We start from the raw sequence: 26,530 nt of genomic DNA, 5'->3' as shown, positions 1-26,530 counted from the left end.
AACAGAAACAGAGACACGCTACAAAAGCTGACTCAGGCATATGTTAGAATAGAGGAAGAACTTAATAATTAACTGGATAGAAACGACAGAGGGATCCTTTTACTCACGCAAATTCTATCAGTTTAACTAAAATTAATACAAAACCCCAATGCAGTTAAATCTGTGCAAAGCCCAACGAGACACGTTCATGTTGTCTGAAAATCAGGTAACAATGTTTAGTTTTTATGTGGAAATTTATTGAACCTGATGTATTTCAAACTCAGAGAATTTGCACAGAATTCTACCATTTAAGAACAGCTATTTAGCTAATCCAATTAAAATGTTGTCTAGATATAGTCTCAGACAGAATAAGTCCTGGGATACACATGTGCTGTGAGTGTATTTCATATCAGCCAGTGATCTCTCTGCTTTGCTCTAGGTAGCAGCAGAGCAGTCTCCCATAGTGTCACTGAAGATCAACTAGCCCCAAATCTATGGCTTAGGAGAAAAAGGTTTTGTATAATTTTCCCTGTTTTTTAAGATTGCTGAGCTCCCCAGCTTTCTACTGATTACAATACCACAGACTGAGCACCAGCAACATGGTGAAGTTCAATTGCTATTCATCAGAGAACACATGGATTCAAGAAAATGAAGTAACCAGATTTAGGTACTTGAGGACCGTCACATATGCTAGAATAACAGTGCAGCAAAAGCACACACTAAAATGGGGTAACTGCTGAGTTTGATCCTTTTACTGTTTGATTTTTCTTGCTTGGGACAATTTTTTGGTTGTCTTCACTGTGCTGTCCCTTTGTGGGGGTTTCAGGCTGATCCTGCCTCCTGAGAAACCACTTCATCCCGCAAAAATGAAAATGAAAAAAAATAGACTCTGTTTAAGAGCCTCTTTCTGACCACTAGTCAGAAATGAAGTTGTATGCGGTATTATCTGTGTCCTTTTGGGGATGTTGCACGTCACACTGCTCAGTGACAAGACCTACTATTGGCATTTTCTGCTAATTTTGTGTGGGAAATCTGTGTGTGTAACCTAAAGGCAATTAATTCCCATGAGCAGCCTCAGTGTGCCTTGTCAACAGGGAGCAGGTGAGGAGAATTTCTAATACTGGCTACAGATGGGGCAAAATCTGGTGTCTGGTTTCAAAAAGTAACACAGCAGTACAGGGCACTAGGAAACCAGTCACAGGGATTAGCTGCCAGGTGTGCATCACTTGCATCCTTGGTTTAAGGCAGAAGAAAAACATAACTTCTTCGTAGGATTGTCTGCAGATGCCTTTCCTTGGAAAAGAATTTTAGCTTCATTGATCAGAAATTAAGAACTGCTGTTTTTCTTCTTCCTCGGGCTGCTGTGCTGTCCAGACCAGTGTTTTCCTACAAATGGCCATGTCTTCCAGGTGCCTTCAAGGGATACAAAGTGTGCAGATGGAGAAGAGAAGCAATAGGCATGCAAGGTGATCAGTTTGACCATCAGAAATGCAGAACTGTCACATCTCACTGGAATCAAACCGCAAGTCATTTCCTTGTCATCCTTCCTGTATGGCAACCAGGTTATTAATATTTGTCTCTTGCTGAAAAGTCCTGATCAGTACTCAGTTTCACATTTCACAGAGTACCTGAACTGGCATTAAACAGGAATGACAAAGTGACAGAAAAGGTCACATAGCATGGCTGGAGAGCGTACCGCGTTCGATTGACAGGAGTGTTCATGGTGCATATTTGTCATGGGTGTGGAGGGGTCAATGAGAGTGCATCATCTGGATGGGCAGATTTACCAGGGGGTTGCTTTCTTTCCAAGCTGGACTCACATCTTTCTGTCAGAATCATACAGAGCAGCATCAGATTCATGAGGCATCCCTAAATTTTCTGTGGAAGGAAAGCATGTGTGCACATGGAGGGCCCCTTGCTACCCGTTACAGTGCTAAGGACAGTTGCTGCCCAGATTACCACTTGTTGGACAATCATCTCAGCAGCCCTGCTGAAAATGCAGTGCTCAACACAACTTTTATCTGAAGGTCATTTGTATTCTTCACACTGAGCTCTCCTCAACAGAACTGGAAAAGTGTGGTCAACAGTTTTGTATGGGGAATGAGTCTCTCTCGTCTCAAAATCACAGAAATCCTCTTCTCCGTTTATTTATTGCAAAAATACATGTTTTCCCAGGAGAGAATTTTTAGCAGAGAGGGATGATTACCAGTCAAGTCAACATCCACCCTTTGGTTTTGGAGGGGGTCATGTGGGGCTTGTTGCAGAATGCAGCCACAGGCCCACTCTAACACAGCAGTTAACACCTAACTTGAAAAATATCTGTTTCTGCTTAGCATCCCTTGATCCTTCCTTTTTTGTCTTGTTTCTGTAAGCAACCTCCTCAGTTATTTGTTAATATCAAGTGAAAATACTTTTGTGATGAGCAGAGGGATGGAGTTGAAGAAATTTCAGACTTAAATTATGAAACCTTCATGATCTTAATCACTGGAATATAATCACAAAGTGAAAGTCATTGTAACTAAGAGGCCACTTTTCCAGAAAACCCCACTACCAGAGACATCCTCCTTTTAGACAAAAAAAAGAGCCATGGTTTGGGGTTTCCAGGCAATGCAGGAAAATGCTGTATACTTTCTGATACTCCTTTGATTCTCATGACTCATTAAATACAGGTGGCATAGGGAATTTGACTGACTTTGAACCATTTCCTTGCAGACCCCAGCGCAAGGAAAGCTACAAAGGAACAGAACAGCGAAGGCTGAAGTCGCAGTGGAAATGATGCACCTACTTTTCTGCTTTTCCTGCGTCAACAACCAACGGAGACTTCATTGCAACCCAGAAAATATTTATTTTCTTTTCAATCAGGGGCAATAAGGTAGCAATAATATTTCAGCAAGTTTCTGAATTGTACCCACAGCAACTGACTGTTGTGAGGAAATTGAAAGCTTGTTATCTCATATCATGAATGCCAGTTTCAGAAAGGGAGAAAATTCAATCAATATGAGAAACGTCACTTTTACTAGCAATGAAAGCTGCACAGGAGTTTTGAAATTAAGAACGTTGTCTTGCTATCAATGTGAGAAAAAATCCCTTTAAAATTGCAGACTTTTAAAATATGCAACAGCAGCAATAAAAATTGCCCAAAACAAATAAATTTATCCAGGAAACAACTAAGGCTGCCAAAGTAAGCGACAGAGAATACGAGCTTTCCGATTGTATGTGCTTTTCTTGGGGTAGATAACCCAGGGAACATAACTGATACATGTTTAGACAGACTTTTATAATCGCCTCCACCCTCTGGTCAATATATACTTCTGCTTCTGTAAGGTCATCCTCATTTACTCCTTGCTGAGCGTAGCTGGTGGATTACAATGCAAACTGTACCACACAGAAGAATTTATTCTGTTTTCTAGCATGGGAACCCTCTGGCACTTACAATACATTTTGATTTTATCGTGTATTTCAGTGCTGAATACTGCAGGGTAAGTAACACAGTACTGAATGTAGCTTAATTCAGGAAGCTTAGCTGTTAATGATGAATATCCTTTCTTCACTTTTTCAATGTGGAATGTTTCTTCAGTTTGTAAATATGGAATGTTGTACAATTGAACTATGTCATTTAAAAAAAAAAAAAAAAAAAAAAAAAAACCAAGAAATAATTGAATTTTGTGGTTGCCTAATTCTGCGCTGACTCCTGTCTTTGTAAGAAATCTGTAACCCATGGATTTCTAATGACACATCTGAAGAGAAGAGATCTTGACAAAATACCCGCAGTAGTCATGAAGCAGTTTCAGCTCTGAATATACCTATGATAACCTTTGCCTTAGGACTTGCCTGACGTGTAACAGTTTAAAGACAGCACTGTGTAGAAATCAAGTGGCAACTTGTCACAGCTTTCCCTTTCTTGTGGAAGAAGAAATCCATGAAGGAACAGCAAAGAAAATTTTCTTTATCTGTCTTCACATATTCTCTTTCCTCCTTAGCCATAGCTCAATCTGTTTTCAAGTTACTTGCTGTATTTAATTGATGAACGGATTGTGAGGTATTTGCTCCTAATCTCCCTAATTTCTCTAAATGTCATTGCTTAGATTTTGAGGGGCAGTGGGGACATTCACTGCGGTGCATTCGCTTAAGGACAGATTCTCTATACTATGTCAAGTACAATAAGGATAATTAAGGTGGGTGCAACACAAAGGCTGGAACTGAATCCTGCATCCTGAAACTGTGGACCACTTCCAGAGCATGTTATTGTAGACTTGCAGTCCCGGAAACTCCTTCCCTATGCAAAATACCCAAAGAGCATAGCCATCTATGCTGTGATCTGCGGTGAGATGTTGGTCTTGTGACAACTCATCCCTGCAGGACTGTGTAGCATCACAAGGAATGTGCATTTGTAACTGCTTTTGTTCCGCAGCACTTTCAGGGTGAATTAGAAGAGCCGAATGAGATGACAGCTCTGTGTCATGAAGAAATTTGCAGGGGTTAAAGGAAATATATAGCCTTCCAACAAATAACAGAGCTACACAGTACTCTAGTTTACTGGCATTTATACACTTTGCTTTGCAACAGTGGGAATGACAATGCCGTGGGCAAGTTAGTAACATGTCTTTGCTATTATGCTGGTATTGTCTGAGCTGAGCTGCATCCATCCATCCCTTCAGTAGCTCCCTGTACCTAGGAGAGCTGGTCTTCTTTCAGTTCAGGGGGATACAGAGCAGAGAATCCTTCCAAAGATGAAGAATGGAAGGTCTCAGAGCTTCCTCATGAAGGAAGAAGTAAATACAGGAAGAAAAAGAGTCAGACATGAATGAAATCCTGGGTCTATTCAGTTATTCAGTGAAACACCCAAAGACATGTTGGCATCCCAGCCATTCTTTCTTAAACAATTTTTGAGTCACTAATTCCACAAGGGCTTCATTGTGTTGTTTTTCTTGGCAGGATCAAGCAAAGACCAACTGGTGGCCTGAGAACATGGGATCCTGAAACAGGTAACTGCATGTCATTAGTGTTTTTAGCATCCAAGGCACATTTTAAACATACTAGCTCCTCTTCCTTACTTTCATGTACTGTATTTCAGCTTACCTCACCAGATGTGATTTTAACAACAACTCAAGACCATTTTGTGACTGGACTCAGCCTTGCAATGCCAACCAGGGACTGTGGATACGAACCAAGCATGACACTCCAACTCATGGAACGGGTCCTGATGGAGACTATCCTGATGGAAGTAAGTGCTTGGTTGTGGCATTGTTGATTTCCTTTGGAAGACAGCTTGACTACCTTTATTTTTCTTTCCTGTAAAGAGGGAGAGATTCATGAAACCCTTTGAAGCGTGTCAGTTTTGTTTCATGCTGACACCTGTCTTTGACTTTTCACTATGTCAGGTATGAGTAAATTAAACTGGGTTGCCCTGTTATGGGTTGGAAATCTTTATCAGTGCAGAAAGCAGAAGAAATTAAAGAATATCTTTAAAAAGCTTGTCCTTAGCTATATACGATTGAAAAACTGGGGTCTAACGTGGTCATTTCATCAAATGTGTGCTTAGTACGGCTCCATCTCTATCTGTTTGAGCTGCTATCCTTGTACTAGCAGATCCATTTAGGGAGGATCAGTCTGCGGTCATGCTGCTTTCTGTAATCATCCCAAGACTGGAAGGTCAGCTGCTGTCAGACTCAGTAAGCAGATTAGAACAGTATTAGTTGGGATTTTTGTTAAATAATTTTCTGCATTTTTAGTATTTTGATAATAAAAATTAAAATTGCTTGTTGAAAGAATAAGTATTTTTAATTTGGATTCACACAAAAAATTACGTTTTGCTTTTTCAATTGACACAGATCATATAACTTTAAATATGACTTACACATTCTTGCGAACTAAAACATACGACTGAATGTTAGAGGCTGTGTGGAGCCATACTTCAGCACTTAAAAATGGTCATGTATTTCTTTTGATTCCTTTCCATAGTCAGATGGAGAGACTTTATTTTCACTGGGGAAATGTAGCTTTGATCTTAGCACATTGGGGCAAAAAACTTCAGCCCTAGTAAAGCAAAATGTGTTCTCATATTGAACCAATTCAGACCAAAGTATTTCAAATCCTAAAGGAAATGCTGTGAGTTTCTGAATTTTGAAAAGTTTCCTTCCTTTTCATAAGGTCAAACCTAACTATTTTCATGGAAATACCTGCATTGCATTCTGTCCCTTCCATTTTGAGACAAAACCAGATGCTGATGGCTTGAAATTCTCCTTGTGCTAGGGATTTGCAGATCTTGAGACCAAAACCTTTAGAAAAAAAGTATGTGCTGCAAGAGGAGGTCTATAGCACATTGCATTATTTTCCTTTAAGGAAAGAGGAAACTGAACAATGGATCAGTGTGGCACTGTGTTTGGAGGTGCTGTCTCTTGAAAGAGGCCTACATCTTTATTTGTGATCCTAAAACAACTATTCGTGTGAGCTCACGTTCCAGGTTGGGTAACTACATGGTGCTAACTATTGCAATGTAAATTCCAAACACCGTTTATTTCGCTTTTTGTGAAAAAATTCAACCATTTTTAATTTTTTTTCACTCCGCAGAAGGCTATTTCATCTACCAAGAAGCAAGTAATCTGGTCCCATTTGACACTAACAGGCTTGAGAGCCCAAATATTTTCGTTTCTGAAAAAATATGCATAGACTTCTGGTACTATATGTTCGGGTCAGAAGAGATGAATGAGCTGAGAGTGCTTGTCCAAGACAGCACAGGGGAGTCTGTGGTGTGGAGTCGGAAGGGAAATCAGAGTTCCTTGTGGACCTATGGTGCTGTCACTCACACATTTCCAACACAACAAACAATAAAGGTAATATATTTTCAGAATAAACTTCTTTGTACAGTGTCAGCATTTGTTCTCCCCTTGCAGGCTGCAAATGTTTGTGTATGTAAGCTAGAAAATATAACCCAGATTTGCATGGTCTATATTTTGTGAATATAATGGCCTTCGTACTCTGTGCCAATGACTTTAGAGAAGAAAGAAACAGTCCCCTGGGTTTTATTGGTGGTGTTAGTTAGGGGGTGAAATATTTTTAGTTTTTTCTCCTCTTCCCTTTATCACTCAGTCAACAACTTTAGGTGCCTTAGTTAAATGCAGATTTTTCCACTGTCAGTTAAGGTTTAAACTTTGGGATGCTGCCTACATCAAACTCTGTAGAATCCAGAAAACTAATTGTCATTAATCATTTAGAAGTCAGTAAAACAGAGGGCAATGTTTCTTGAAGCCCTTACCTTATTACGGGCTTCTGAGGGAAGCTAGGAAAACTATTATAACCTCAGCTTACTTGATGCCTTTGGAGACAGACCAGAAATAATATTTTGAAAACATGCTAAGGGAAATAGTCTCGTATTTGACTAAGCAAGTCCGATGTAGTGATTCACTTTGTGCCCTGCCTAGGTAATTTTTGAGGCTGTCCGAGGACTGACAGAGTATGGGGATACAGCACTGGACAATGTGAGAGTAAGGGATGGACCCTGTGGTAAGTTTATATTTGCACCTTAGTGTATACTCCTTTCTCATCTCTGTTTAAGCTGTTAACCGTTACTCAAATCCAGATAAAACAGAGAAACCCCTCATAACTTCACACCACAAAAGAGAAATGGCAAAAACTTTACAGCTCGCTTTGTTTGAACATAATCTCTTTCGTTGTAGTTTCTTCCCAAATCTCACCACCTCAAATGTTGAGGACAAGTTATCCCTTTCTCCACAAATGTGACAATTTTCACAAGGTCTAGCAAAATTTATCTTCATTTTAAGTCTGAAGAGTATCTCTAAACCCAGTCAAGCCTATGCACATTAGTCTTGGATTCCAGATTAAACGCTCTAATCGGCATTTTACAGCAAATCTCAGTTCTTACAAGCTCAGCAAATACACAGCACTGCCAAATATCACAAAAAGAGATAATGGTGAGTCCATAAAGCTGAATTGCGCTACCAGCTCTGACCACGAGTTGGCAATTTGAGCTTGATCCTTGATCCTGTAACAAATCAGCCGAGACTGGCACAAGCTGTGGATGACTAGGATCTGGAAGTGAATTACAGTTTCAGTCCGTCTTTACTGGCCAGCATGCAATACTTGTGAAATGCGAACTGAACAAGAAATTTCCTGAAAATGATACATAAAGTGTCATTAGGTCTTAATAGGCCTTGCTCTCTATGAAATGCTACTCATATAATGACAACAAAATGTTTCAAATTTACGCTAGCAAGGATGAGGATTTCCATTCAGGTCCATACCCTCAGACATACAATTTTCTTTAAAATCCTGTGCAAAATACTTGGGGTCTTTGGGAGGAAGGGCTAGAGGGAGCCAGTTCTTTATTTTCCCAGGTGTATTAGCACAAGATTCAGCCAATGGTGAATGTGCACTACTGGTGCACTAATGTAATTCCAAGGCACAAGAGAAAAGTGCTCCTCCCACTGTTCAATTGTATGACTACAAATATGATGAAAATGAAGTGTATTATTAGGTCTGGTAAAAGCCAAAGTCCTCCCAATCTTTTTTGTTTCTGCAAGAATGTTTGATAGAATGGACATTTTAACCAAACTCATTAAAAAAAACAAATATATGTCCATCTGTCCCACGAAAAATTGGCTTCCAAGGCAACTTTAATGGGCGGTGTTTAGGTTAGGATGATGACTTCACCTTAGATCTCAAGGGACAATAATCTTAGGAAAAGGTTTTCCTCTGTCCTGGTGGGTTTTGTTTGATTTTGTTGTTTTTGTTTTGGGTTTTCTGTTCATTTGTTTGTTTTGTTTGGGTTGTTGGTGGTGGTTTGGTTTTTGTTTTGGTTGGTTGATTTGAGGGGTTTTGTTTGCATTTTTTGTAGGTGGTTTGGTTTGGTTTGGTTTTTTGTTTGTTGATTTGGTTTTGGGGTTTTTTGTTGTTGTTTTTTTTCCCTAGTTTTACAACAAAATTAACTTAAAGCTTGTTGGGAACTATCTACTGTGGGAATACAGCCATTATCAGGATTGCTGTAATTTTTCACCAATGTTGAAAGAGCAAAAAGAGTAATTCTGGGCCAGATACGCAAAAACTGCATTTACACTGGCATAGGGAACTGGATATGAAGAAATGAGCATATGAGAAACAGGTGTACAAGAATCCAGTGCATGCAAAGGAGCTGATTCCATTTGATAGGCAGGTCATTAAAAAATATCTTTGGCTTCGAAGTTAGAGCTCATTAAGTGAATGGGATCATTTTGTGCAAGGATTTATCGGTATACACTAGACTTCAAGTTATGTGAAGTCTATTGGCTTCTTCCAAATTATAATCATATGTACCTTGCAAAACCTCCACATCCACATGGGTTGGAATCATGTTTAGCACAAAAGCAGTACCATTGTAGGATGCATTACTTCATCATTATTCAAAAATCTCTAACTTTTTCTCATATGACTTGTTTTCTGTATTACAACTTAATCCCTATAAATAAAGTTGTTAGCAATGTCAGTAATATGGAAGACCATCTGCTTTAATTATGGATTCATTTGGATGATTATATAGCTATAGTGCATCTATAAATAGGTTGGAAAGGTTTGTTCTCCATGAATCAATTGGTTATCGCTTTGTACACTGACTGTTATTGTACACTCCGTGCACAGCGGAGGGCTCACAAGGGTACAATAGGAGAGTACCTGAATGCAGAGTTGTTCTTAGTTCTGCATAGGGACAGGAGTGAATGCATGAGTGCTCTGAAGGGTTTAGTCAGTCTGTTGTACTTACAGAGACTCAGATGCATCACTTATTCACGCGTCACCAGGTAAACGAACATGACATTGAAAGAATACTCACCCTGGTGTTACTAGCTCACACACACAAGTACACCAAAAGAACCACTTCTTTTAGAAAAAATCTTTGTGATGGATAAAGAATAGGTGGAGGGGATGATAATATTTGTTAGCAAGGAGGAGCAGGCAGGAGGAGAGACTCCAAAACACAATTGCTTGTTGTGTTTGTCAGGAGAAAGCTCTTACAGCTGTCACATTCTTTAGAAATAAATATCATTTTAAAGAAACAACAAAACTCTCTGATTAGAAACCACCAGTGCCCTGAGAGTTTTTTTTTTTTTTCCATTATATGGCATCTGCTGGCAGGCTACTCACTCACAGACCTGCCAACACTTGCAGACAGTATGACCTTCATGTCTTAACATGTACACCAGAGGGAGTCACATATACAGTTGTGAATACAATTCCAGCTCCAGAAAAGCACACCGGTACAAGCTCAGTCACTGTCACCAAGCTAATGATCAGAGGAGCTTCCCTTAGCATTCAGAAGACCCACACATCATTGTTTTTAAATACAGGTGGTTCCACTTGTTTCAAAAAAAAACTTCTAACTTTATGCTCTTGAAGAATAAGTGGAATTCATGTATGTTAACTGTATGTATGTTCATTGCGTTCATTGCGTTAACCCTGCAATGTTATAACTCACTGTATTGCCTGGTCTTTTCTACTACCAGAAGCTGTCCCTACCCCTGTACCACCAACACCTACACCAACAGAATCTACACCACCTCCTGTGACAGGTAACATTAGCCAATCACATATGCTACTCAATGAGTTTTAGAAGGGCACCTAAATTTTTTATTACCAACGCTGCTTTTTTGCTTCAGTGAATTTCTTTGGGTACCTATCTATGTAACTACTTATGCCATATAAATCTGCCATTTCTGTTTCAGTTCTTTCATATGTAATCTATAAAATGGGGGTTACTGTCTTTTCCCACTGCACAATGAAGGTATGAGGTGGCTTTTCTGGATGTATCCATGTGTTAATGAGAACATATTCCTTTTTCCTGTCTCCAGTAGGAATCTGCAGTATACACAGGGATCCTCACTATTACACATTTGACAAGCAGCATCATGCAGGGCTCAGCTTAGGGAAGGGCAGCTTGAGGAATGTCATGATTCTTCTGGGAGTCAATGCAGTTTCTGTCTTGAAAAAGAGCTGGTCTGGATTGATTTGTTGTACTATTGTCTCTTCCATAGGCAATGTGACTACAACACCACCAGGAACTGTCACCACCACACCTTCACCACCCATACCAAGCTTAGGTGAGCTGAGTAGACCAGTCATGGGGCTGATGTGCTTTGTTCAAGGTGGGAAGGGGAGAAAAGGTGGCAGGAGGGGCTTGGTTGAATGTTTCCTCTGGTCTTTCCACTGTCAGGCACCTGTGTGGTGGAAGGAGACCCTCACTACCACACGTTTGACAACCAGCTCCACCACTTCATGGGCACCTGCACCTACACCCTCTCCAAGCTGTGTGAGAGCAACAGCTCACTGCCCTACTTCAACGTGGAAGCAGCCAACGAGCACAGGGGAGGCAACACTCGTGTGTCCTATGTCAAATATGTGGACATTGATGTGTATGGCTACAGGATTAATCTGGGTCAAAACAGAGTTGTTAAGGTAAGGTTAGAGCCCATCAGTTGATCATCAGTTACTCACAGTGTGAATGAAGAAATTGTTGTACAATGACTACCAATTTCCAGCATACCTAGTGATATTTGGAGGGCAGTCAGATATTTAGGAGTAGTGTGGAGTTCTTAAACATTGGAATTTCAGGACTGAAAATATAGGTGAAAATTTTGGGCAGTGTTGCTCAATGGTAGGATTAGAGCTGACACTCCAGCTGGGCTTGGTGGGCTAGCCTACCTTTATAGCTCGCAGCTTATGCTCACGCTTGGTCTGCTTCAGGGAATAAAAATGCCCTGCATTAACTGAGTCCATGCTGGTGATTCTTTCCCAATCCTGTATGGCAGCTTGTAAAGCTGCATGTTCACCCGTTTTCTAGTTATTCTGTATCACTGTTATCTTCACTTAACTCCTGGCATTTGCCATAAAGCACATACAGATGAGCGAGTCCTAGAGTGACAGTCTGATGATGCTCCTCACACTGATTCTGTCATTTGGCCAGTTACTGTATTTCAAGACACTCATATGGCTCCTTTCCAGAAAAGGCTGAGACAGCAGACATGTTTGATTCAAATCCCCAATAAATGAATTGTTCACCTTACTTCTTTACCACCCTTCTTATAAGAAAATAATACAGTGATTTATGTGACAGGAGACAAAGGTTTAAATGTGCACTGAGACTTTTCCCACCTGATCTTAGAAACATAATGAACTCATATATCCACGTTTGTCCAAAAGCTTCTATTTTATACATTTCCCCTGTATTTACTATTGCTATTATACATATGTTTCTAAGTAAATCAAACTTTCTTACATATGTAATAAGAACTAGTATTTAAAGTAGAGGTTAATTTTAGTAAACTTTAATTAAATTTAAAATTTTTACTTGGGAGCTTGCTTCCTATTGTCTGGCTTTTCAAATGCGAAAATTAAAAGAGAAAGAGGAAGAAACAAAACTAATCTTTTTCAAGCTTCATCCAATCCTGAAAATTTTCTGCAAATCCATTCTAACTATATTTTTTAATATTTTTTGATCCAAAATAAAAGATAGGTCAGTAAGCAGTTACTGCTGACAAACCATGCCAAGACTTGGACTTTTTCCAGCTGGGTCTGGTTCATCAAGCTCATTTTCACTGCACTTGGAAAGTATGTCGTTACATTATTAGGGCCTCAAGGCCCTACATTATGTGCCCATATACAACATTCATGTTAAATAATACTTAACACAATGTGGGTTCTTACTGCATACTGTGCAAGTCCTATGATCAAAATATGATCAATATGCTCAATATGATCTAAGAGTGTCACCACTAAAAATGCTTCTTTTAAAGTGATTACAATGATTGTCCTTCTTTGTGCCTGCAGGTTGATGGAGTCACCCAGGTGGTCCCTGTGACCCTGGCACAAGGTGTCAGTATTTCCCTCAGTGGGCAGTATGTTGTGGTTACTACTGACTTTGGGCTGAAGGTCAAGTTTGATGGAAATCACAGAATAGAAATCACTCTTCCTGGTAGCTATACGTCTAAAGTCTGTGGAATATGTGGAAATTATAATGGGGACAAAGCAGATGACTTTCTTAACCCAGATGGAGAGATGGAAACAAACTCAGCCAACCTTGGCAACAGTTGGCAGGTTTACAATGACTCCAGGTAGGACTCCAACCAGGATGTTAGGCCTTAGCTGTTGCTTATGCAATGACCAGTATTTTAAGCAACTGTTGTTTGTGGGCCAAAAATTTCAGGCACGTGAGAGAAAATATGTTCTTATGAGTGTAGTTACTTAATCTGGATAAAGTTTCACAGCAAATGTAACTGTGCTTTGAAAGAGAAAATGTGAATAAATATTGCAGATGTCCACTAAGATTTCAGTTATTATTACAGTATATTAATGCTAATACTTGAAGATTTTGTTCAAACTCTTCTCAGATACTTTACTGTTTATTTTACACTTTCACAATATATTACTTAATGACAGGAGAGTTTTAACTTTGAATGCTTTTACTTTTTGTGTGCCCTTCGTAGGTACCTTCTGTATAGAAAGCTTGACTTAAAAGAAAGCTAAAATAAATATTCGGGTGTCTTCCAGGCCTCTTAAAGCTCATAATATTGAAATCATATTAAAATCTGAATTTCTATCCTAAGTGTTTGAAATACAGAGTTTTAAAATACCTCCTACTTAGCCTGGGGACAGCCCTGCAGTTTTGTTAGGTGTGATTTGAAAAGCATCTTAGATGTCAGGGTATCTAAAGTTAATCGATTAATTTTCTCTTACATTTTTTTTTTTTGCACTAGTTGCTTGCCAGGTGATGACCATACTCCAAACTGCACTGCTGATGAAAAAGATATGATCCAAAGCAATGAATACTGTGGTCTGATCACAGATCCCAGTGGTCCATTCCAGAATTGCCACTCCGTAATTGATGCACAAAGTTATTTTTCATCCTGCCAGTATGATCTCTGTGAGCTTCATCTGAACAATGCAGCCCTTTGTCAAAATCTGCAGGCTTATGCAGATGTGTGCCAAGCTGCAGGAGTCCAGCTGACACCATGGAGAAATGCAACCTTCTGCCGTAAGTATCAAAGAAATTACCACTTGTCAGGAAGATATAATTAGTACTTCCTGAAGACAAAGCATTACAAGACACTATTTGGAATTCATATAACATTGTGAATCTTGACTGATCAGGATAAAGATTTCAGGATTACTTACAGTCCTCAGTTTAATTCCTTTGGGAAGATTCTAGTGCAAATAGTTAAGCTACTTCAGATGAAAGGTTAAAATACTGTCTAGTTCATCTTAAAATAGAATTAGAGGGTTTTCCTTTTAATTCCTCTCGTGTACCTATATTTTTCTTCAGGGGTATTAAGTGTGTCAGGGACATGTGACTTAGAGGGTTTTTTACCTTCTGAAGAAGCTATACCTAAACTTGAGTCCTTGGGGAAAAGAAAATTTATGCACCAAACTGCCTCAGAAATCCAAGATGTACTCACATATTTCAAGCCAAAACAGAATATGATATTAAAAAACAAACCAAACCAAAATACAATATTTAGTAGTTGAAAAGGATTAATAAATAGGTTTATCTTTTATTTCACAGCACTAACCTGCCCTGACAACACTCACTACGAGCCCTGTGCTGCGGCCTGCCCTGCCACCTGTGTTGATCCAATAGCACCCTACAACTGCAGCCAACCATGCCTGGAGGGATGTGTGTGTGACAGCGGGTACCTGCTCTACAACGACCGATGCGTACCCAGCCAGCAGTGCGGATGCTGGCACAACGGGCAGCACTACCCCGTGGGCTCAGAGTTCTGGGCCGACAACACCTGCTCCTTAAAGTGCACGTGTCCTGCGCGGGGAAGCAAAGTCCAGTGCTCCAGTGCCTCGTGCCCTGACGGCCAGTACTGTGGTGTGCAGAATGGGAAACCTGAGTGCCTCGAACAATCCTACGGCATCTGCCACGTCCACGGTGACCCTCACTACTTGACCTTTGACAAGGTGACGCACAACTTCATGGGCACCTGCACCTACACCCTGGCCAAAGTGTGCTCCAACACCACCTCCCTGCCATACTTCAATATCGAGGCCAAGAACGAGCATCGTGGCAGCACCAGCGTGTCCTATGTGCGCGAGGTCGTTGTTGAAGTCTACGGGGAGCGCATCACCATGGTCAAGGCGGAGACGAGCCAAGTGCTGGTAGGCAGCGCGGCGGCATTCACATTTCCTGGCGGGGCCTGGCATGTACCAGCCATCTCCATTGTGCTGGACATGTCCATTTTCCCAGACTAGGGTGGGTTCCCCTGAAGCCTGTGGGTTGCTTTGTTTTTCCTTTCTGGAGGGTCTGAAGCCTGAAGAGTCAAATGGGGAATGTGGCTCAAGTTGAACAGAGGCCCCTGCAGAGTGCAGAGTACAGACACGGGTCTGCAAGCCACAGGGCGGGGCGTCTGGGTGTGAGGGCATCACCGGCACTGGTTTGCCGTGCCCAAACTGGCAGCTGACTTCCATGGGGTAGGAAACCCCAGGGAGGCCAGGGACAAGTGCAGGGTCCATCGTGGTGTGTTTGCCCCAGGTGAACAACGTGCGCCGGACCTTGCCGGTGAGCGCAGCGGGAGGTGCCATCACGGTGAGCAGGAGCGGCCGCTACATCGTCCTGGAGACAGACTTCAACCTCATAGTGTCCTACGACACTGACCACTCGGTGGAGGTGAAGGTGCCCACCACCTACTTCAACCTGACCTGTGGCATGTGCGGGAACTTCAACAACCGGGGAGAGGACGATTACATGATGCCCAACGGGCAGCAAGCTGCAAACACCAATGAGCTTGGGGAGAGCTGGCAGGTCCCAGACGGAGACACCTCTTGCGGTGTCCCCGAAGCCTCCCCACCCTGCAGTGCAGAAGAGGAGGCACTCTACCGATCGGACGAGTTCTGTGGCATACTGACTGCCAGGCCTGGCTCTTTTGAGAGCTGCCACGCCGTCATCAACCCCCAGAGCTACTTTGAGACCTGCCTCTATGACCTTTGTGCCCTGCACGGTGGCCAGGAGGTCCTGTGTGCTGCTCTGGAGGCCTACGCGGACGCATGCCAGGCGGCGGGCGTGACTCTTCTTCCCTGGCGGAATGCCACCTTCTGCCGTGAGTTTACATCGAGAACTGAATCTTTGAATAGCTCCCTTGTTGTTTTAAGAGGTTGATTTTAACCAATAACTGACATAACTTAGAGATCTGAAATTCTTCACATAATTACATAGAAAATATTGAGAAATAAAATGGTCTAGAAGTCACCTATTATTGATTTCTGCCAGTGAGGAGAGGAGAATTTCATTCATTACCTCATGAATCTGTGTGAAACCACTAATCATATGTTCTTGCTCATGTGGGATCACCTTTGAGTTTTATACAATATTTTGCCTTTAATAGGTTTGTTAATTTCCAGACTACATCTAACATCTTTAGCTATTTGTGTACTTCCATGAATGTATCACCTAATTTTTAGATCTAGTGTAGAGGTGTCTAGTTTCCACTTATATTTGGAGATGCTTTACATCCAGGATGTGTGTGTTAAACATTCATGCTTTTTTTCTTGTAGAATGTTTTCTTTTTTGCTTTCTGATATCAAAATAGGGAATGAATTTCAAGCTTCAAAAACCCCGACATTGTCACCAGTTCAAAGTAATCCCATCTTTTGATTATGGTTTCAAGTGAGTTGTGATTCTCAATTCAGTGCCTTTTATTGTTTTTCAGCTGTTCCATGCCCACCCAATAGTCATTACAATCCATGCGCCAGTGCTTGTCCAGCAACCTGCATTGATCCTCTTGCATCAATGAACTGCAGCAGGCCTTGTGTAGAAGGATGTGAATGCAACAATGGTTTTGTTGCCAGTGGGGATCAGTGTGTGTCCATGAGCAACTGCGGCTGCCTTCAGAATGGCCAATATTATGAGGTTTGTTCTGGCACCTACTTCAGGGCCTTATTTCACAGTTCATCATTACCATTAACTCTTTTAATTTAATTTTATTTTGTTGTTTCGAACAGAAAGGAGAAACATTTTGGCAAACCAACTGTGTAGGCTACTGTGTATGTACTGGAAATGGGAATATAGTTTGCAATCCAGACACATGTGAAGTAAGCGAAGTTTGCAAGGTGCAGAATGGACTCCTGGGATGTTATCCATTGAATCCCAGCACCTGTCACATTTTTGGAGATCCACATTATATAACCTTTGATGGGAGACTGTACCATTTCCAAGGAGACTGCAATTATACTGCTGTTGAGACATGCACAAATTCCTCTGAAAGGTTTTCAGTGACAACCAGAAACGAACATAGAGGAAACCCAGACTGGACAGCCTTGGACTCAGTTGCTGTCACTCTGCAAAACCTTCACATTGTTTTGAGCAAAAATAGAGAGACATATGTAAGTGTTCTACTTGAAGCATAAACCTTCCATCACATCTATTTGTTTTACATTTCTGTCCAAAAGAACTAAATTAAGCTTCTCTGCTTTATTCACTTCCAAGACTCTATGTGCTAAAAGTCACAGAATTTTTTCAAAAAGGCAGAAATCAGCATAGCTTCCTTCTGTCCATTAAAATGTTTTCTAAATTATGTTCTAGGAAAAAAAAAACAACAACATCATCCATAGCTTCATCTGTAATAGAAAGCTTTTACTGAGATAAATCTCAGTTTGAATTTTACAGATCTGGTCTTTTAAATAAAAATAGTATATTTGCTATACACTCTCAGGCTCATACATACCCGAGCTAGCTAGCTTTAAATTAGCTATTCCAAGTATTGCTACGTGTATAGCTGTGACAGCACAGAGTTCAGCTTGTGCTACAAAGCTCTATTCAAGATGCGGGATAAGTTTACAGCCCATTAGTCTCTGTTAAGCTTCTAACTTCTGTGTCTACATTTTTCACTAGAATAAGGCTGACTTGGTGAAAAAAAGCCATAGTACTGGCAGTGTAGACCTACCCTTTGTTCCTGGGAGCTTTATTGACTTACCTGGTTTTGTGGGTTTTGTTTTCTTTAGGTGAATGGAGTCAAGGTTGATCTTCCTGTGGATTTGAATCACCAAGTGAGAGTAGCTATAAAAGGACATTATCTGGTCATTGATACCTCTGTAGGGATCCAGGTGAAGTTTGATGGTGATCAGGAGCTTTTTGTTCTGGTTGATGAAAGTCTCAAAGGACAGCTGTGTGGTCTATGTGGGACATTCAATGACAACCAACTGGATGATTTTCTAAAACCGGATCAAGTCCTAGAACAGGATGCAAATAAATTTGGTGACAGCTGGCTAGTGAAGGATGACAACAGGACGTAAGTATCTGGTAACACTTTAGGAAAGAGCAAAATCCCTGAAACATAACTCATCTAGATGTACAATTAACATACATTACTTACATTTCAAAGTACCCCTTCTTTGATATTTCTAGTTTGCTAGCATTTTCACCTTGGAATAACTCTACTTTTCAATAGAAAGCATTGAAATTCTAAAACCACCCTTCAGAGGTTTTCCACATAAACTTTCTGTATTTTACTTGAAATTAGGTTCCTAGTTTGCATATAACTTGATTTTTTTTTAACTTCTCTTTTCTAAAATATCTCCTTCGCATTATCTTGCTATAAGAAGTCTAAATAAATCTCTCAGATTCAGTTCCTAAGATAAGTCCTCACTGATTAATAGAGGCACAGGGTATTTATCTGTCCATCAATGCTTTCACATACAAATTACTGTTCTTACTAGACACAATAGTGAATTGAAACTGTCTTGCTTGTGTTAGCTGATTTGTTGGTTTCATATGGACTTCGGTCTATGGATAGACAGTCATGCAATCAACAATTCACAACTCTTAATATAGTCTTCATGGGGAATTATGAGTCAAATCATAATATTTCTCAGTGTTGGGTTTAACGCACTAAAGATTGCTGTATACAGCAAATCCACAGATTTTGGCACAGGCTTATAGTACTGCTGAGGTATGCCTTGCAGGATGGAACAAAATATAAGGATTTATCATATAACCATGCTTTCATTTGGTTTTGATGCAGGTGTAATCCAGATACAGTTGTATCACCTGTTTGTGACACAGCAAAAGAGAAAGAATATGAAGAACTTTGCAAAATTATTTTGAAAAATAATGGGCCTTTTCAGGTCTGCCATTGGCACATTCCCCCACAGCTGTACTTTGAGAGCTGTGTCTATGACCTGTGTGCCACAGAGGGGAATTCTGCACAGTTTTGCAAGATTTTAGAGGCATATGCTGCTGCCTGTGAACTTGGAGGTGTAAATCTGGGTGAATGGAGGGAAGATACCATCTGTGGTAAGTTGTTAGGTCGTTTAGCAAATAGTCATCCAATTAAATCCTCATACTACAAATATAAATTCAAATTACTAAGAAGTTGAGCAGAATTTCAGAAAAGGACATTCAAGAAGACGCAGGAAGCTTTCAAGTGCTTAGTACCTCTGGAAATTTGGCTTCTAATCTAAGCTTCTAATGGGCTTCCGGTATTCACTTTAGAAAGTGATGTTTGGACACTTTTGACCTACAACTGATGTTCAGCATTGGATATGAAAGACAACATACACTGTCACTTAAGGGCTCAGCCAGGGACAACCAAGCTCCTGCTTAACAAATGACTACTTTGACTTTAGTAAAATATTTTGGTTTTTTGAGAAGTGTTAATACATCAGTTACCCAACATATTTGTAGCTCCAGGTTTTCACCAAGCATGTGAAATAAATTCAGAAGTATTTAAACCAGGGCTTTAATAATGGAGATTTCTGCAGTTTGAGGTCCATTCAGACTTCCAGTCATAAAACTATTAGGCCTTTATTATCTAGGTAGACTAGTTAGCATAGATGTAAGGCTGGAGGCAAGAAATTGCATCTTCTAGAACTGCCAGAGTGATTACCAAAGTCATCAGAAATGGCAGCCTAAGCATGAGGCTATGACATGAAAAGGCATTCCATAACCTCTTTCCAATTATGAGACAATACTTTTCATTCCAGTTTATAAGAAGTAATAAGAAATGTCAGACCATTTTGATTATGATGTCTAGATTTCCATCTAGGCAGGATTTTGAGAGCCATTTGAATGCTACTGTGCCAAATAGGACAGTTTTGTGCAATTTGCAATGACCAAGAATTATGACTGTGTAGAGTGTATAAAGATAGCATATTAATGTATTATATTATGAGGACAAATGAGGAAGGGACTTGCAAAATAACATGCATTCTCAGGAACTTAAAATTTCATATTTTATGGTCAATTTTTCAGTACTGGTCACTTCTACACATTCCACTATAATATCTCTAAATTTTTCATGAACATGGGTGCACGAGACCTAGAAGGGCATTGTAAGAACAGAGAGAAGATTCCAGACCTCATTGTGGAAACTCTGCTTTTCTTTCTGCACCATATACAGATACAACCTGCAATATGTCCTGTACATTTGATGTCGACTTCTGTGGGTGGGAACAGGCAACCAACGACAACTTTGACTGGACAAGGCACAGGGGGCCGACACCCACACCAAATACCGGCCCTTCCCATGACCACACGACTGGAGGTAGGAAGAGCAAACAATGCCTGGCTGTGCTTCTCTTGGAAGAGGGTGGGAAGCCTCTTTTGACAGCAAATCTAGGCCACATATTTCTCAGACTCAATCCAGAGCCTTCTGCAGCAGTCAGGAATCTGTTGTGGGCTGGATGAACTGTGCAGGACATCAATGAGCATGTGACCTGTCAGCATAAGTTCCTGTAAAAAAACTTCAGCAAAAGCATATCCAGGCTGACACTGGATCACTGTGGTACTCTACATTTCCATCAGAAGGTTTTCCTTTCCTTAAGTAGGATATCAGTGTAATCTACTGGAAATCCATTTGGGGACTGGAAGTTTAATGTAGGTGCTGTGTGAGGAAATGCAGTACTATCCACAATCTGTAAATGAAGTGACTTTGTCTTGTCCTGGCCAATTACTGTGAAAAATTGACACTCTGCTTTTTCCAGAGGGCTATTATATCTACCTGCAAGGAAGTGAGCACGAGCCAAGTGATGTAGCCCGCTTGGTCAGCCCAGAATGCAGTTCAGAAGGACCACACTGCTTCCGTTTCTGGTATCACATGTATGGAGAGGCTGAAGCAATGGCCTTACGCGTGTATGTAGTTCATGATGAAACATCCACACTGGAATGGAAAGTTGCTGGAAACAAAGGGGACATGTGGAACTTGGGAGAGATCACGGTGTTCAGCGAAGGAAACATGCAGGTAAGGGCAGAGTCCCCTAACGCCAACTGAGCTTAACACTGCTTTGTAACAGCACTTCACATGCATGACTGAAGCTAACACTAGGAACTTTCCCTTCCCTTAGATTGTCTTGGAGGGCATGATAGGTGAAGATTTCCGGAGCGACATAGCATTGGATGACCTGTCCATTAAAAAGGGACCCTGCACAGGTAGAGCACAGGGCTTAGACGAGGGTGGCTTGAGGAATGTCATGGTTCTTCCAGAAGTCAATGCAGTTTCTATATTGGTGAAGTTCCTCTGGATTGATTTGTTGTACTGCTGGCTCTTTCATAGGCGATGTGACTACGACAACACCAGGAACTGCAACCACCACACCTTCAGCGCCCATACCAATCTTAGGTGAGGAGACCAGTCAAGGCACTGATAATATTTGTAGAAGAAGGAAAGGGGAGAATAGTCAAAAGGATGGGGCTTAACTGAACATTTCCTCTGCTCTTTCCATTGTCAGGCACCTGTGTGGTGGAAGGAGACCCTCACTACCACACGTTTGACAACCAGCTCCACCACTTCATGGGCACCTGCACCTACACCCTCTCCAAGCTGTGTGAGAGCAACAGCTCACTGCCCTACTTCAACGTGGAAGCAGCCAACGAGCACAGGGGAGGCAACACTCGCGTGTCCTATGTCCAATACGTGGATGTCGATGTGTATGGCCAGAGGATAAGGCTGGAAAAAGGCGGAGCAGTGACGGTAAGCACAAGGGGAAGAGGTGGTGGAGCTCTGTGAGAGGAGAGAGCTGTGCCAGCTGGGTTGCTCCAACCCTGTGTTGGTTTCTGTCCTTCCAGGTCAACGGAGTGGCAGAGATCCTGCCCTGCACCCCAGCCGTGGGCGTGCAGGTCTCATCCAGTGGGTTCTACACAGTGATCACAACAGACTTTGGCTTGACAGTGAAGTTTGATGGGTCCCATCGGGTGGAGGTGACACTTCCGAGCACCTTTGGGCAGAAGGTTTGTGGCATGTGCGGTAACTTCAACGGAATGGCAGCAGATGACTTCCTGAACCCAGAAGGGGTGCTGGAGCCAGACTCCACCAGCCTGGGCAACAGCTGGCAGGTGTCCAACGACAGCAGGTGTGTGTGGCCCTCCAGCAGGTCTGGGGACATGTTGGGCAAGGGGAGGGGGCACCAGGAGAAGCCCCCAGATGACCCAGGGTCCCTTCTCCCTTTCTTTCCACAGCTGCTCAGCCGGACCGCTGCCCACCCCACCCTGCACTGAGACGGACAAGGAAGTCATTGCCAGCAGCAGCTTCTGTGGGCTCCTTACTGACACCAGCGGCCCGTTTCAGATGTGCCACGCTGTGCTGAGCCCCAGCGCTTACTTTGACACCTGCCTTTATGACCTGTGTGAGCTGGGGCTGGACCACGAGACCCTGTGCAAGAGCCTGCAGTCCTACGCAGATGCCTGCCAGTCGCTTGGTGTCAAGATCCCTGCATGGAGGAACGCAACCTTCTGCCGTAAGTCCACAGACAGGACCACGGATGCTTACTCTCAGGAGAGCACAGCGTAGGGATGAAAGTGGGGTGGGGAATAAGAAATATTTGCATTCCATACCACGTGGGTATGCAGGGGATTTTCGATTTTCAGTATTAGAGGCAGCATATGCTGGTCCATTTGGTCAGGTATGGCTTAATATATTGTGCTGAGCCAAGTAGACCACAGGGGAAAATACAGAATATTAGTCGTTCAGAACGGAGAACAGAGCCCAGAGAAGTGTGATATGCTCCAAGTAATGGCCACATCTTCTGTCTCGGCAGCCATCACCTGTCCAGCCAACAGTCACTACGAGCCCTGTGCTGCGGCCTGCCCTGCCACCTGTGTTGACCCAATGGCTCCTGTTACCTGCAGCCAACCATGCGTGGAGGGATGTGTGTGTGACAGCGGGTACCTGCTCTACAACGACCGATGCGTACCCAGCCAGCAGTGCGGATGCTGGCACAACGGGCAGCACTACCCCGTGGGCTCAGAGTTCTGGGCCGACAACACCTGCTCCTTAAAGTGCACGTGTCCTGCGCGGGGAAGCAAAGTCCAGTGCTCCAGTGCCTCGTGCCCTGACGGCCAGTACTGTGGTGTGCAGAATGGGAAAACTGAGTGCCTCGAACAATCCTACGGCATCTGCCACGTCCACGGTGACCCTCACTACTTGACCTTTGACAAGGTGACGCACAACTTCATGGGCACCTGCACCTACACCCTGGCCAAAGTGTGCTCCAACACCACCTCCCTGCCATACTTCAATATCGAGGCCAAGAACGAGCATCGTGGCAGCTCCAGCGTGTCCTATGTGCGCGAGGTCGTTGTTGAAGTCTACGGGGAGCGCATCACCATGGTCAAGGCGGAGACGAGCCAAGTGCTGGTAGGCAGCGCGGCGGCATTCACATTTCCTGGTGGGGCGTGGCATGTACCAGCCATCTCCGTTGTGCCGGACATGTCCATTTTCCCAGACTAGGGTGGGTTCCCCTGAAGCCTGTGGGTTGCTTTGTTTTTCCTTTCTGGAGGGTCTGAAGCCTGAAGAGTCAAATGGGGAATGTGGCTCAAGTTGAACAGAGGCCCCTGCAGAGTGCAGAGTACAGACACGGGTCTGCAAGCCACAGGGCGGGGCGTCTGGGTGTGAGGGCATCACCGGCACTGGTTTGCCGTGCCCAAACTGGCAGCTGACTTCCATGGGGTAGGAAACCCCAGGGAGGCCAGGGACAAGTGCAGGGTCCATCGTGGTGTGTTTGCCCCAGGTGAACAACGTGCGCCGGACCTTGCCGGTGAGCGCAGCGGGAGGTGCCATCACGGTGAGCAGGAGCGGCCGCTACATCGTCCTGGAGACAGACTTCAACCTCATAGTGTCCTACGACACTGACCACTCGGTGGAGGTGAAGGTGCCCACCACCTACTTCAACCTGACCTGTGGCATGTGCGGGAACTTCAACAACCGGGGAGAGGACGATTACATGATGCCCAACGGGCAGCAAGCTGCAAACACCAATGAGCTTGGGGAGAGCTGGCAGGTCCCAGACGGAGACACCTCTTGCGGTGTCCCCGAAGCCTCCCCACCCTGCGGTGCAGAAGAGGAGGCACTCTACCGATCGGACGAGTTCTGTGGCATACTGACTGCCAGGCCTGGCTCTTTTGAGAGCTGCCACGCCGTCATCAACCCCCAGAGCTACTTTGAGACCTGCCTCTATGACCTTTGTGCCCTGCACGGTGGCCAGGAGGTCCTGTGTGCTGCTCTGGAGGCCTACGCGGACGCATGCCAGGCGGCGGGCGTGACTCTTCTTCCCTGGCGGAATGCCACCTTCTGCCGTGAGTACCTGCCTTGCCGTTGCCAGGAGGGAAATGTGCTGCTCCTTGTGCCCAGAATCCCTGGCCAAAGCAAGCCTTTGGTGTTCCCTTTCCCCGGATGTCATCTTTCCTTGACAGCTTGCTGGACCTAATTGTCCCCTTCCCATTGCAGCACTGTTGTGCCCCGCCAACAGCTACTATGACCCTTGCATGACCGGCTGTCCTGCCACCTGTGTTGACCGCCAAGCCCCACAGAACTGCTCCAAGCCCTGCGTGGAGGGCTGTGCATGTACCTCTGGCTTCCTCCTCAGCGGAGACACCTGTGTGGCCGAGGCCAACTGTGGCTGCTTCTTTGAGGGCAACTACTACAGCGTGAGTAAAAACCTTGCCCTGGCTTGCAGCCCTCCCAGGACACTCCTTTGCCTCTAGTTTTCCTGCCTGATACACTGACGCTCGCTGTTTCTCTGCCTGCAGGAAGGCGAGTACTCTGTGAGCGAGAACTGCACTCGCCAGTGCCGGTGTGAAGCCAATGGCCAAATGAATTGCTCTGCATTGTCCTGTGCTGAGGACGAGGTGTGCAAGATCCAGAACGGCCAGAGGGGCTGTTACCCACCCAGCACTGCTATCTGCCACATCTATGGCGACCCTCATTACAGCACCTTCGATGGGAAGCTTCACCACTTCCAGGGCGCCTGCAACTACACGGTGGTGACAGGCTGTGACAACTCCTCCGTTGGGTTCAGCATCACCACCCGCAACGAACATCGCGGCAGTCAGAGCTGGACAGCACTGAACTCCGTGGCACTGTCCATGGAAGGCCTCCACATTGAGCTGCGCAAGAACAAGGCCGTCTACGTAAGCCCCTCCTTTTTACACCTAAGAACTGTAGGTGCCATTAAGTACCACTGTGTCCCCAGGAAGAGCTTGATATTCCCCGAAACTGGTGACAAGCTCACAGAAGAGCATGGGAAGGCTCTGAGCGGGGCAGATGCAGCTGCTCGTGCAGCACCAGATTTTCGGCTTGATTTCCTGAGCTTTTGGTGTGCTGTATGTAGAGCAGCTGCTCTTCTCATAGGCCTGAGCAGGGTTTCTCAGGCCAGCAGTGCTTCTGGCTCACTGGGCCCTGGCACCAGCCCAGGAAAGAACAGTGACTTCTCAGTGGCGGGCATCTCCTTATGTTTCTGTCTCCTTCTGTCCACCTTGTTCAGATCAACGGTGCTCTGGCCTCCCTGCCTGCTTCTCCTGCCCCCGGGGTGACCATTTCCTTGAGCGGCTCCTACGTGCGGGTGTCTACCAGTCTGGGCCTGCAGCTGCAGTTCAATGGGGACCATGAGCTCCTAGTGACTGTTTCTGAGAAGTACAAGGGCAAACTGTGTGGGCTGTGTGGGACCTACACCGGGAGCCCGGAGGACGACTTCACGCGACCCGATGGGGTTGTTGTGCCCAACTTCAATGACTTTGGAAACAGCTGGATGGTGCCGGACGATGAGTGGCCGTGAGTGCTTGTTCGGTCTCAGAGATGGCAGACAGAAGGGGGAGTGGGAGAGTGGAGCTGTGAGGGGCACCAGGAGGGAGGGTAGGTAATGGCAGGCACAGGGCAAGGCAGAGGAGCCAGGCAGTTGTGGGAAAGCATGTGAGATGACGTGGAGGCTCCACAGCAGCACATATATTCTTGTGGCGTCTCACCTCTGCACTCCACCCACCAGCGGGATGTTCGTCTGCAACTGGGTGCAAGACATGTGGCCGTTCCCCTTTCCCCTCGCGGATGGCTTGCTAGTGGCAGCGTCCAGGTCCCTCCGTGCAGTCAGGGTGCCCCGTGGTCTCTCCCCATGGGCGGGAGAGAGGGGTCCTGTTCTGAGACCTCGGTGACCTCTGTGCAGGGCCCTGCCATCCCACTCCACGTCTTACCGTTCCTGACCCCAGAAAGAGTGGGCTGAGGCCTTAGCATGAGGCTTTTCCCAAGCTGTTGAGTCATGGGTTTCTGTCCACCTGATGCCACGGAAGGTAATGGTGACTGTGGTGCGTACT

General features: G+C 43.9%; 1 protein-coding gene across 1 annotated transcript in view; it reads left to right on the top strand.

The window, feature by feature from the left end:
- The first annotated feature begins 5,119 nt into the window (after positions 1-5,119).
- Positions 5,120-26,530, top strand: part of LOC139828586 (IgGFc-binding protein-like) — a 42,886-nt gene continuing 21,475 nt past the window's right edge. The window contains exons 1-26 of the mRNA XM_071812300.1: positions 5,120-5,203; positions 6,550-6,576; positions 7,401-7,482; positions 7,845-7,910; positions 10,470-10,535; positions 10,998-11,063; positions 11,177-11,418; positions 12,790-13,073; positions 13,716-13,882; positions 14,522-15,120; positions 15,494-16,058; positions 16,668-16,867; positions 17,959-18,245; positions 20,207-20,286; positions 20,355-20,498; positions 20,938-21,194; positions 21,298-21,382; positions 21,507-21,572; positions 21,682-21,923; positions 22,019-22,302; positions 22,409-22,686; positions 22,987-23,585; positions 23,959-24,523; positions 24,675-24,874; positions 24,977-25,357; positions 25,711-25,997. Coding sequence (XP_071668401.1) covers positions 5,120-5,203; positions 6,550-6,576; positions 7,401-7,482; positions 7,845-7,910; positions 10,470-10,535; positions 10,998-11,063; positions 11,177-11,418; positions 12,790-13,073; positions 13,716-13,882; positions 14,522-15,120; positions 15,494-16,058; positions 16,668-16,867; positions 17,959-18,245; positions 20,207-20,286; positions 20,355-20,498; positions 20,938-21,194; positions 21,298-21,382; positions 21,507-21,572; positions 21,682-21,923; positions 22,019-22,302; positions 22,409-22,686; positions 22,987-23,585; positions 23,959-24,523; positions 24,675-24,874; positions 24,977-25,357; positions 25,711-25,997 — 6,203 coding nt within the window. The remainder of the gene's footprint in view (positions 5,204-6,549; positions 6,577-7,400; positions 7,483-7,844; positions 7,911-10,469; positions 10,536-10,997; positions 11,064-11,176; positions 11,419-12,789; positions 13,074-13,715; positions 13,883-14,521; positions 15,121-15,493; positions 16,059-16,667; positions 16,868-17,958; positions 18,246-20,206; positions 20,287-20,354; positions 20,499-20,937; positions 21,195-21,297; positions 21,383-21,506; positions 21,573-21,681; positions 21,924-22,018; positions 22,303-22,408; positions 22,687-22,986; positions 23,586-23,958; positions 24,524-24,674; positions 24,875-24,976; positions 25,358-25,710; positions 25,998-26,530) is intronic.

The sequence above is a fragment of the Patagioenas fasciata genome, chromosome 9 (genome assembly GCF_037038585.1).
Source record: "Patagioenas fasciata isolate bPatFas1 chromosome 9, bPatFas1.hap1, whole genome shotgun sequence".
Taxonomy (NCBI): Eukaryota; Metazoa; Chordata; class Aves; order Columbiformes; family Columbidae; genus Patagioenas; species Patagioenas fasciata.
The sequence above is the reverse complement of the archived record's forward strand: the minus strand, read 5'-3'. Positions and strand labels throughout refer to the sequence as shown.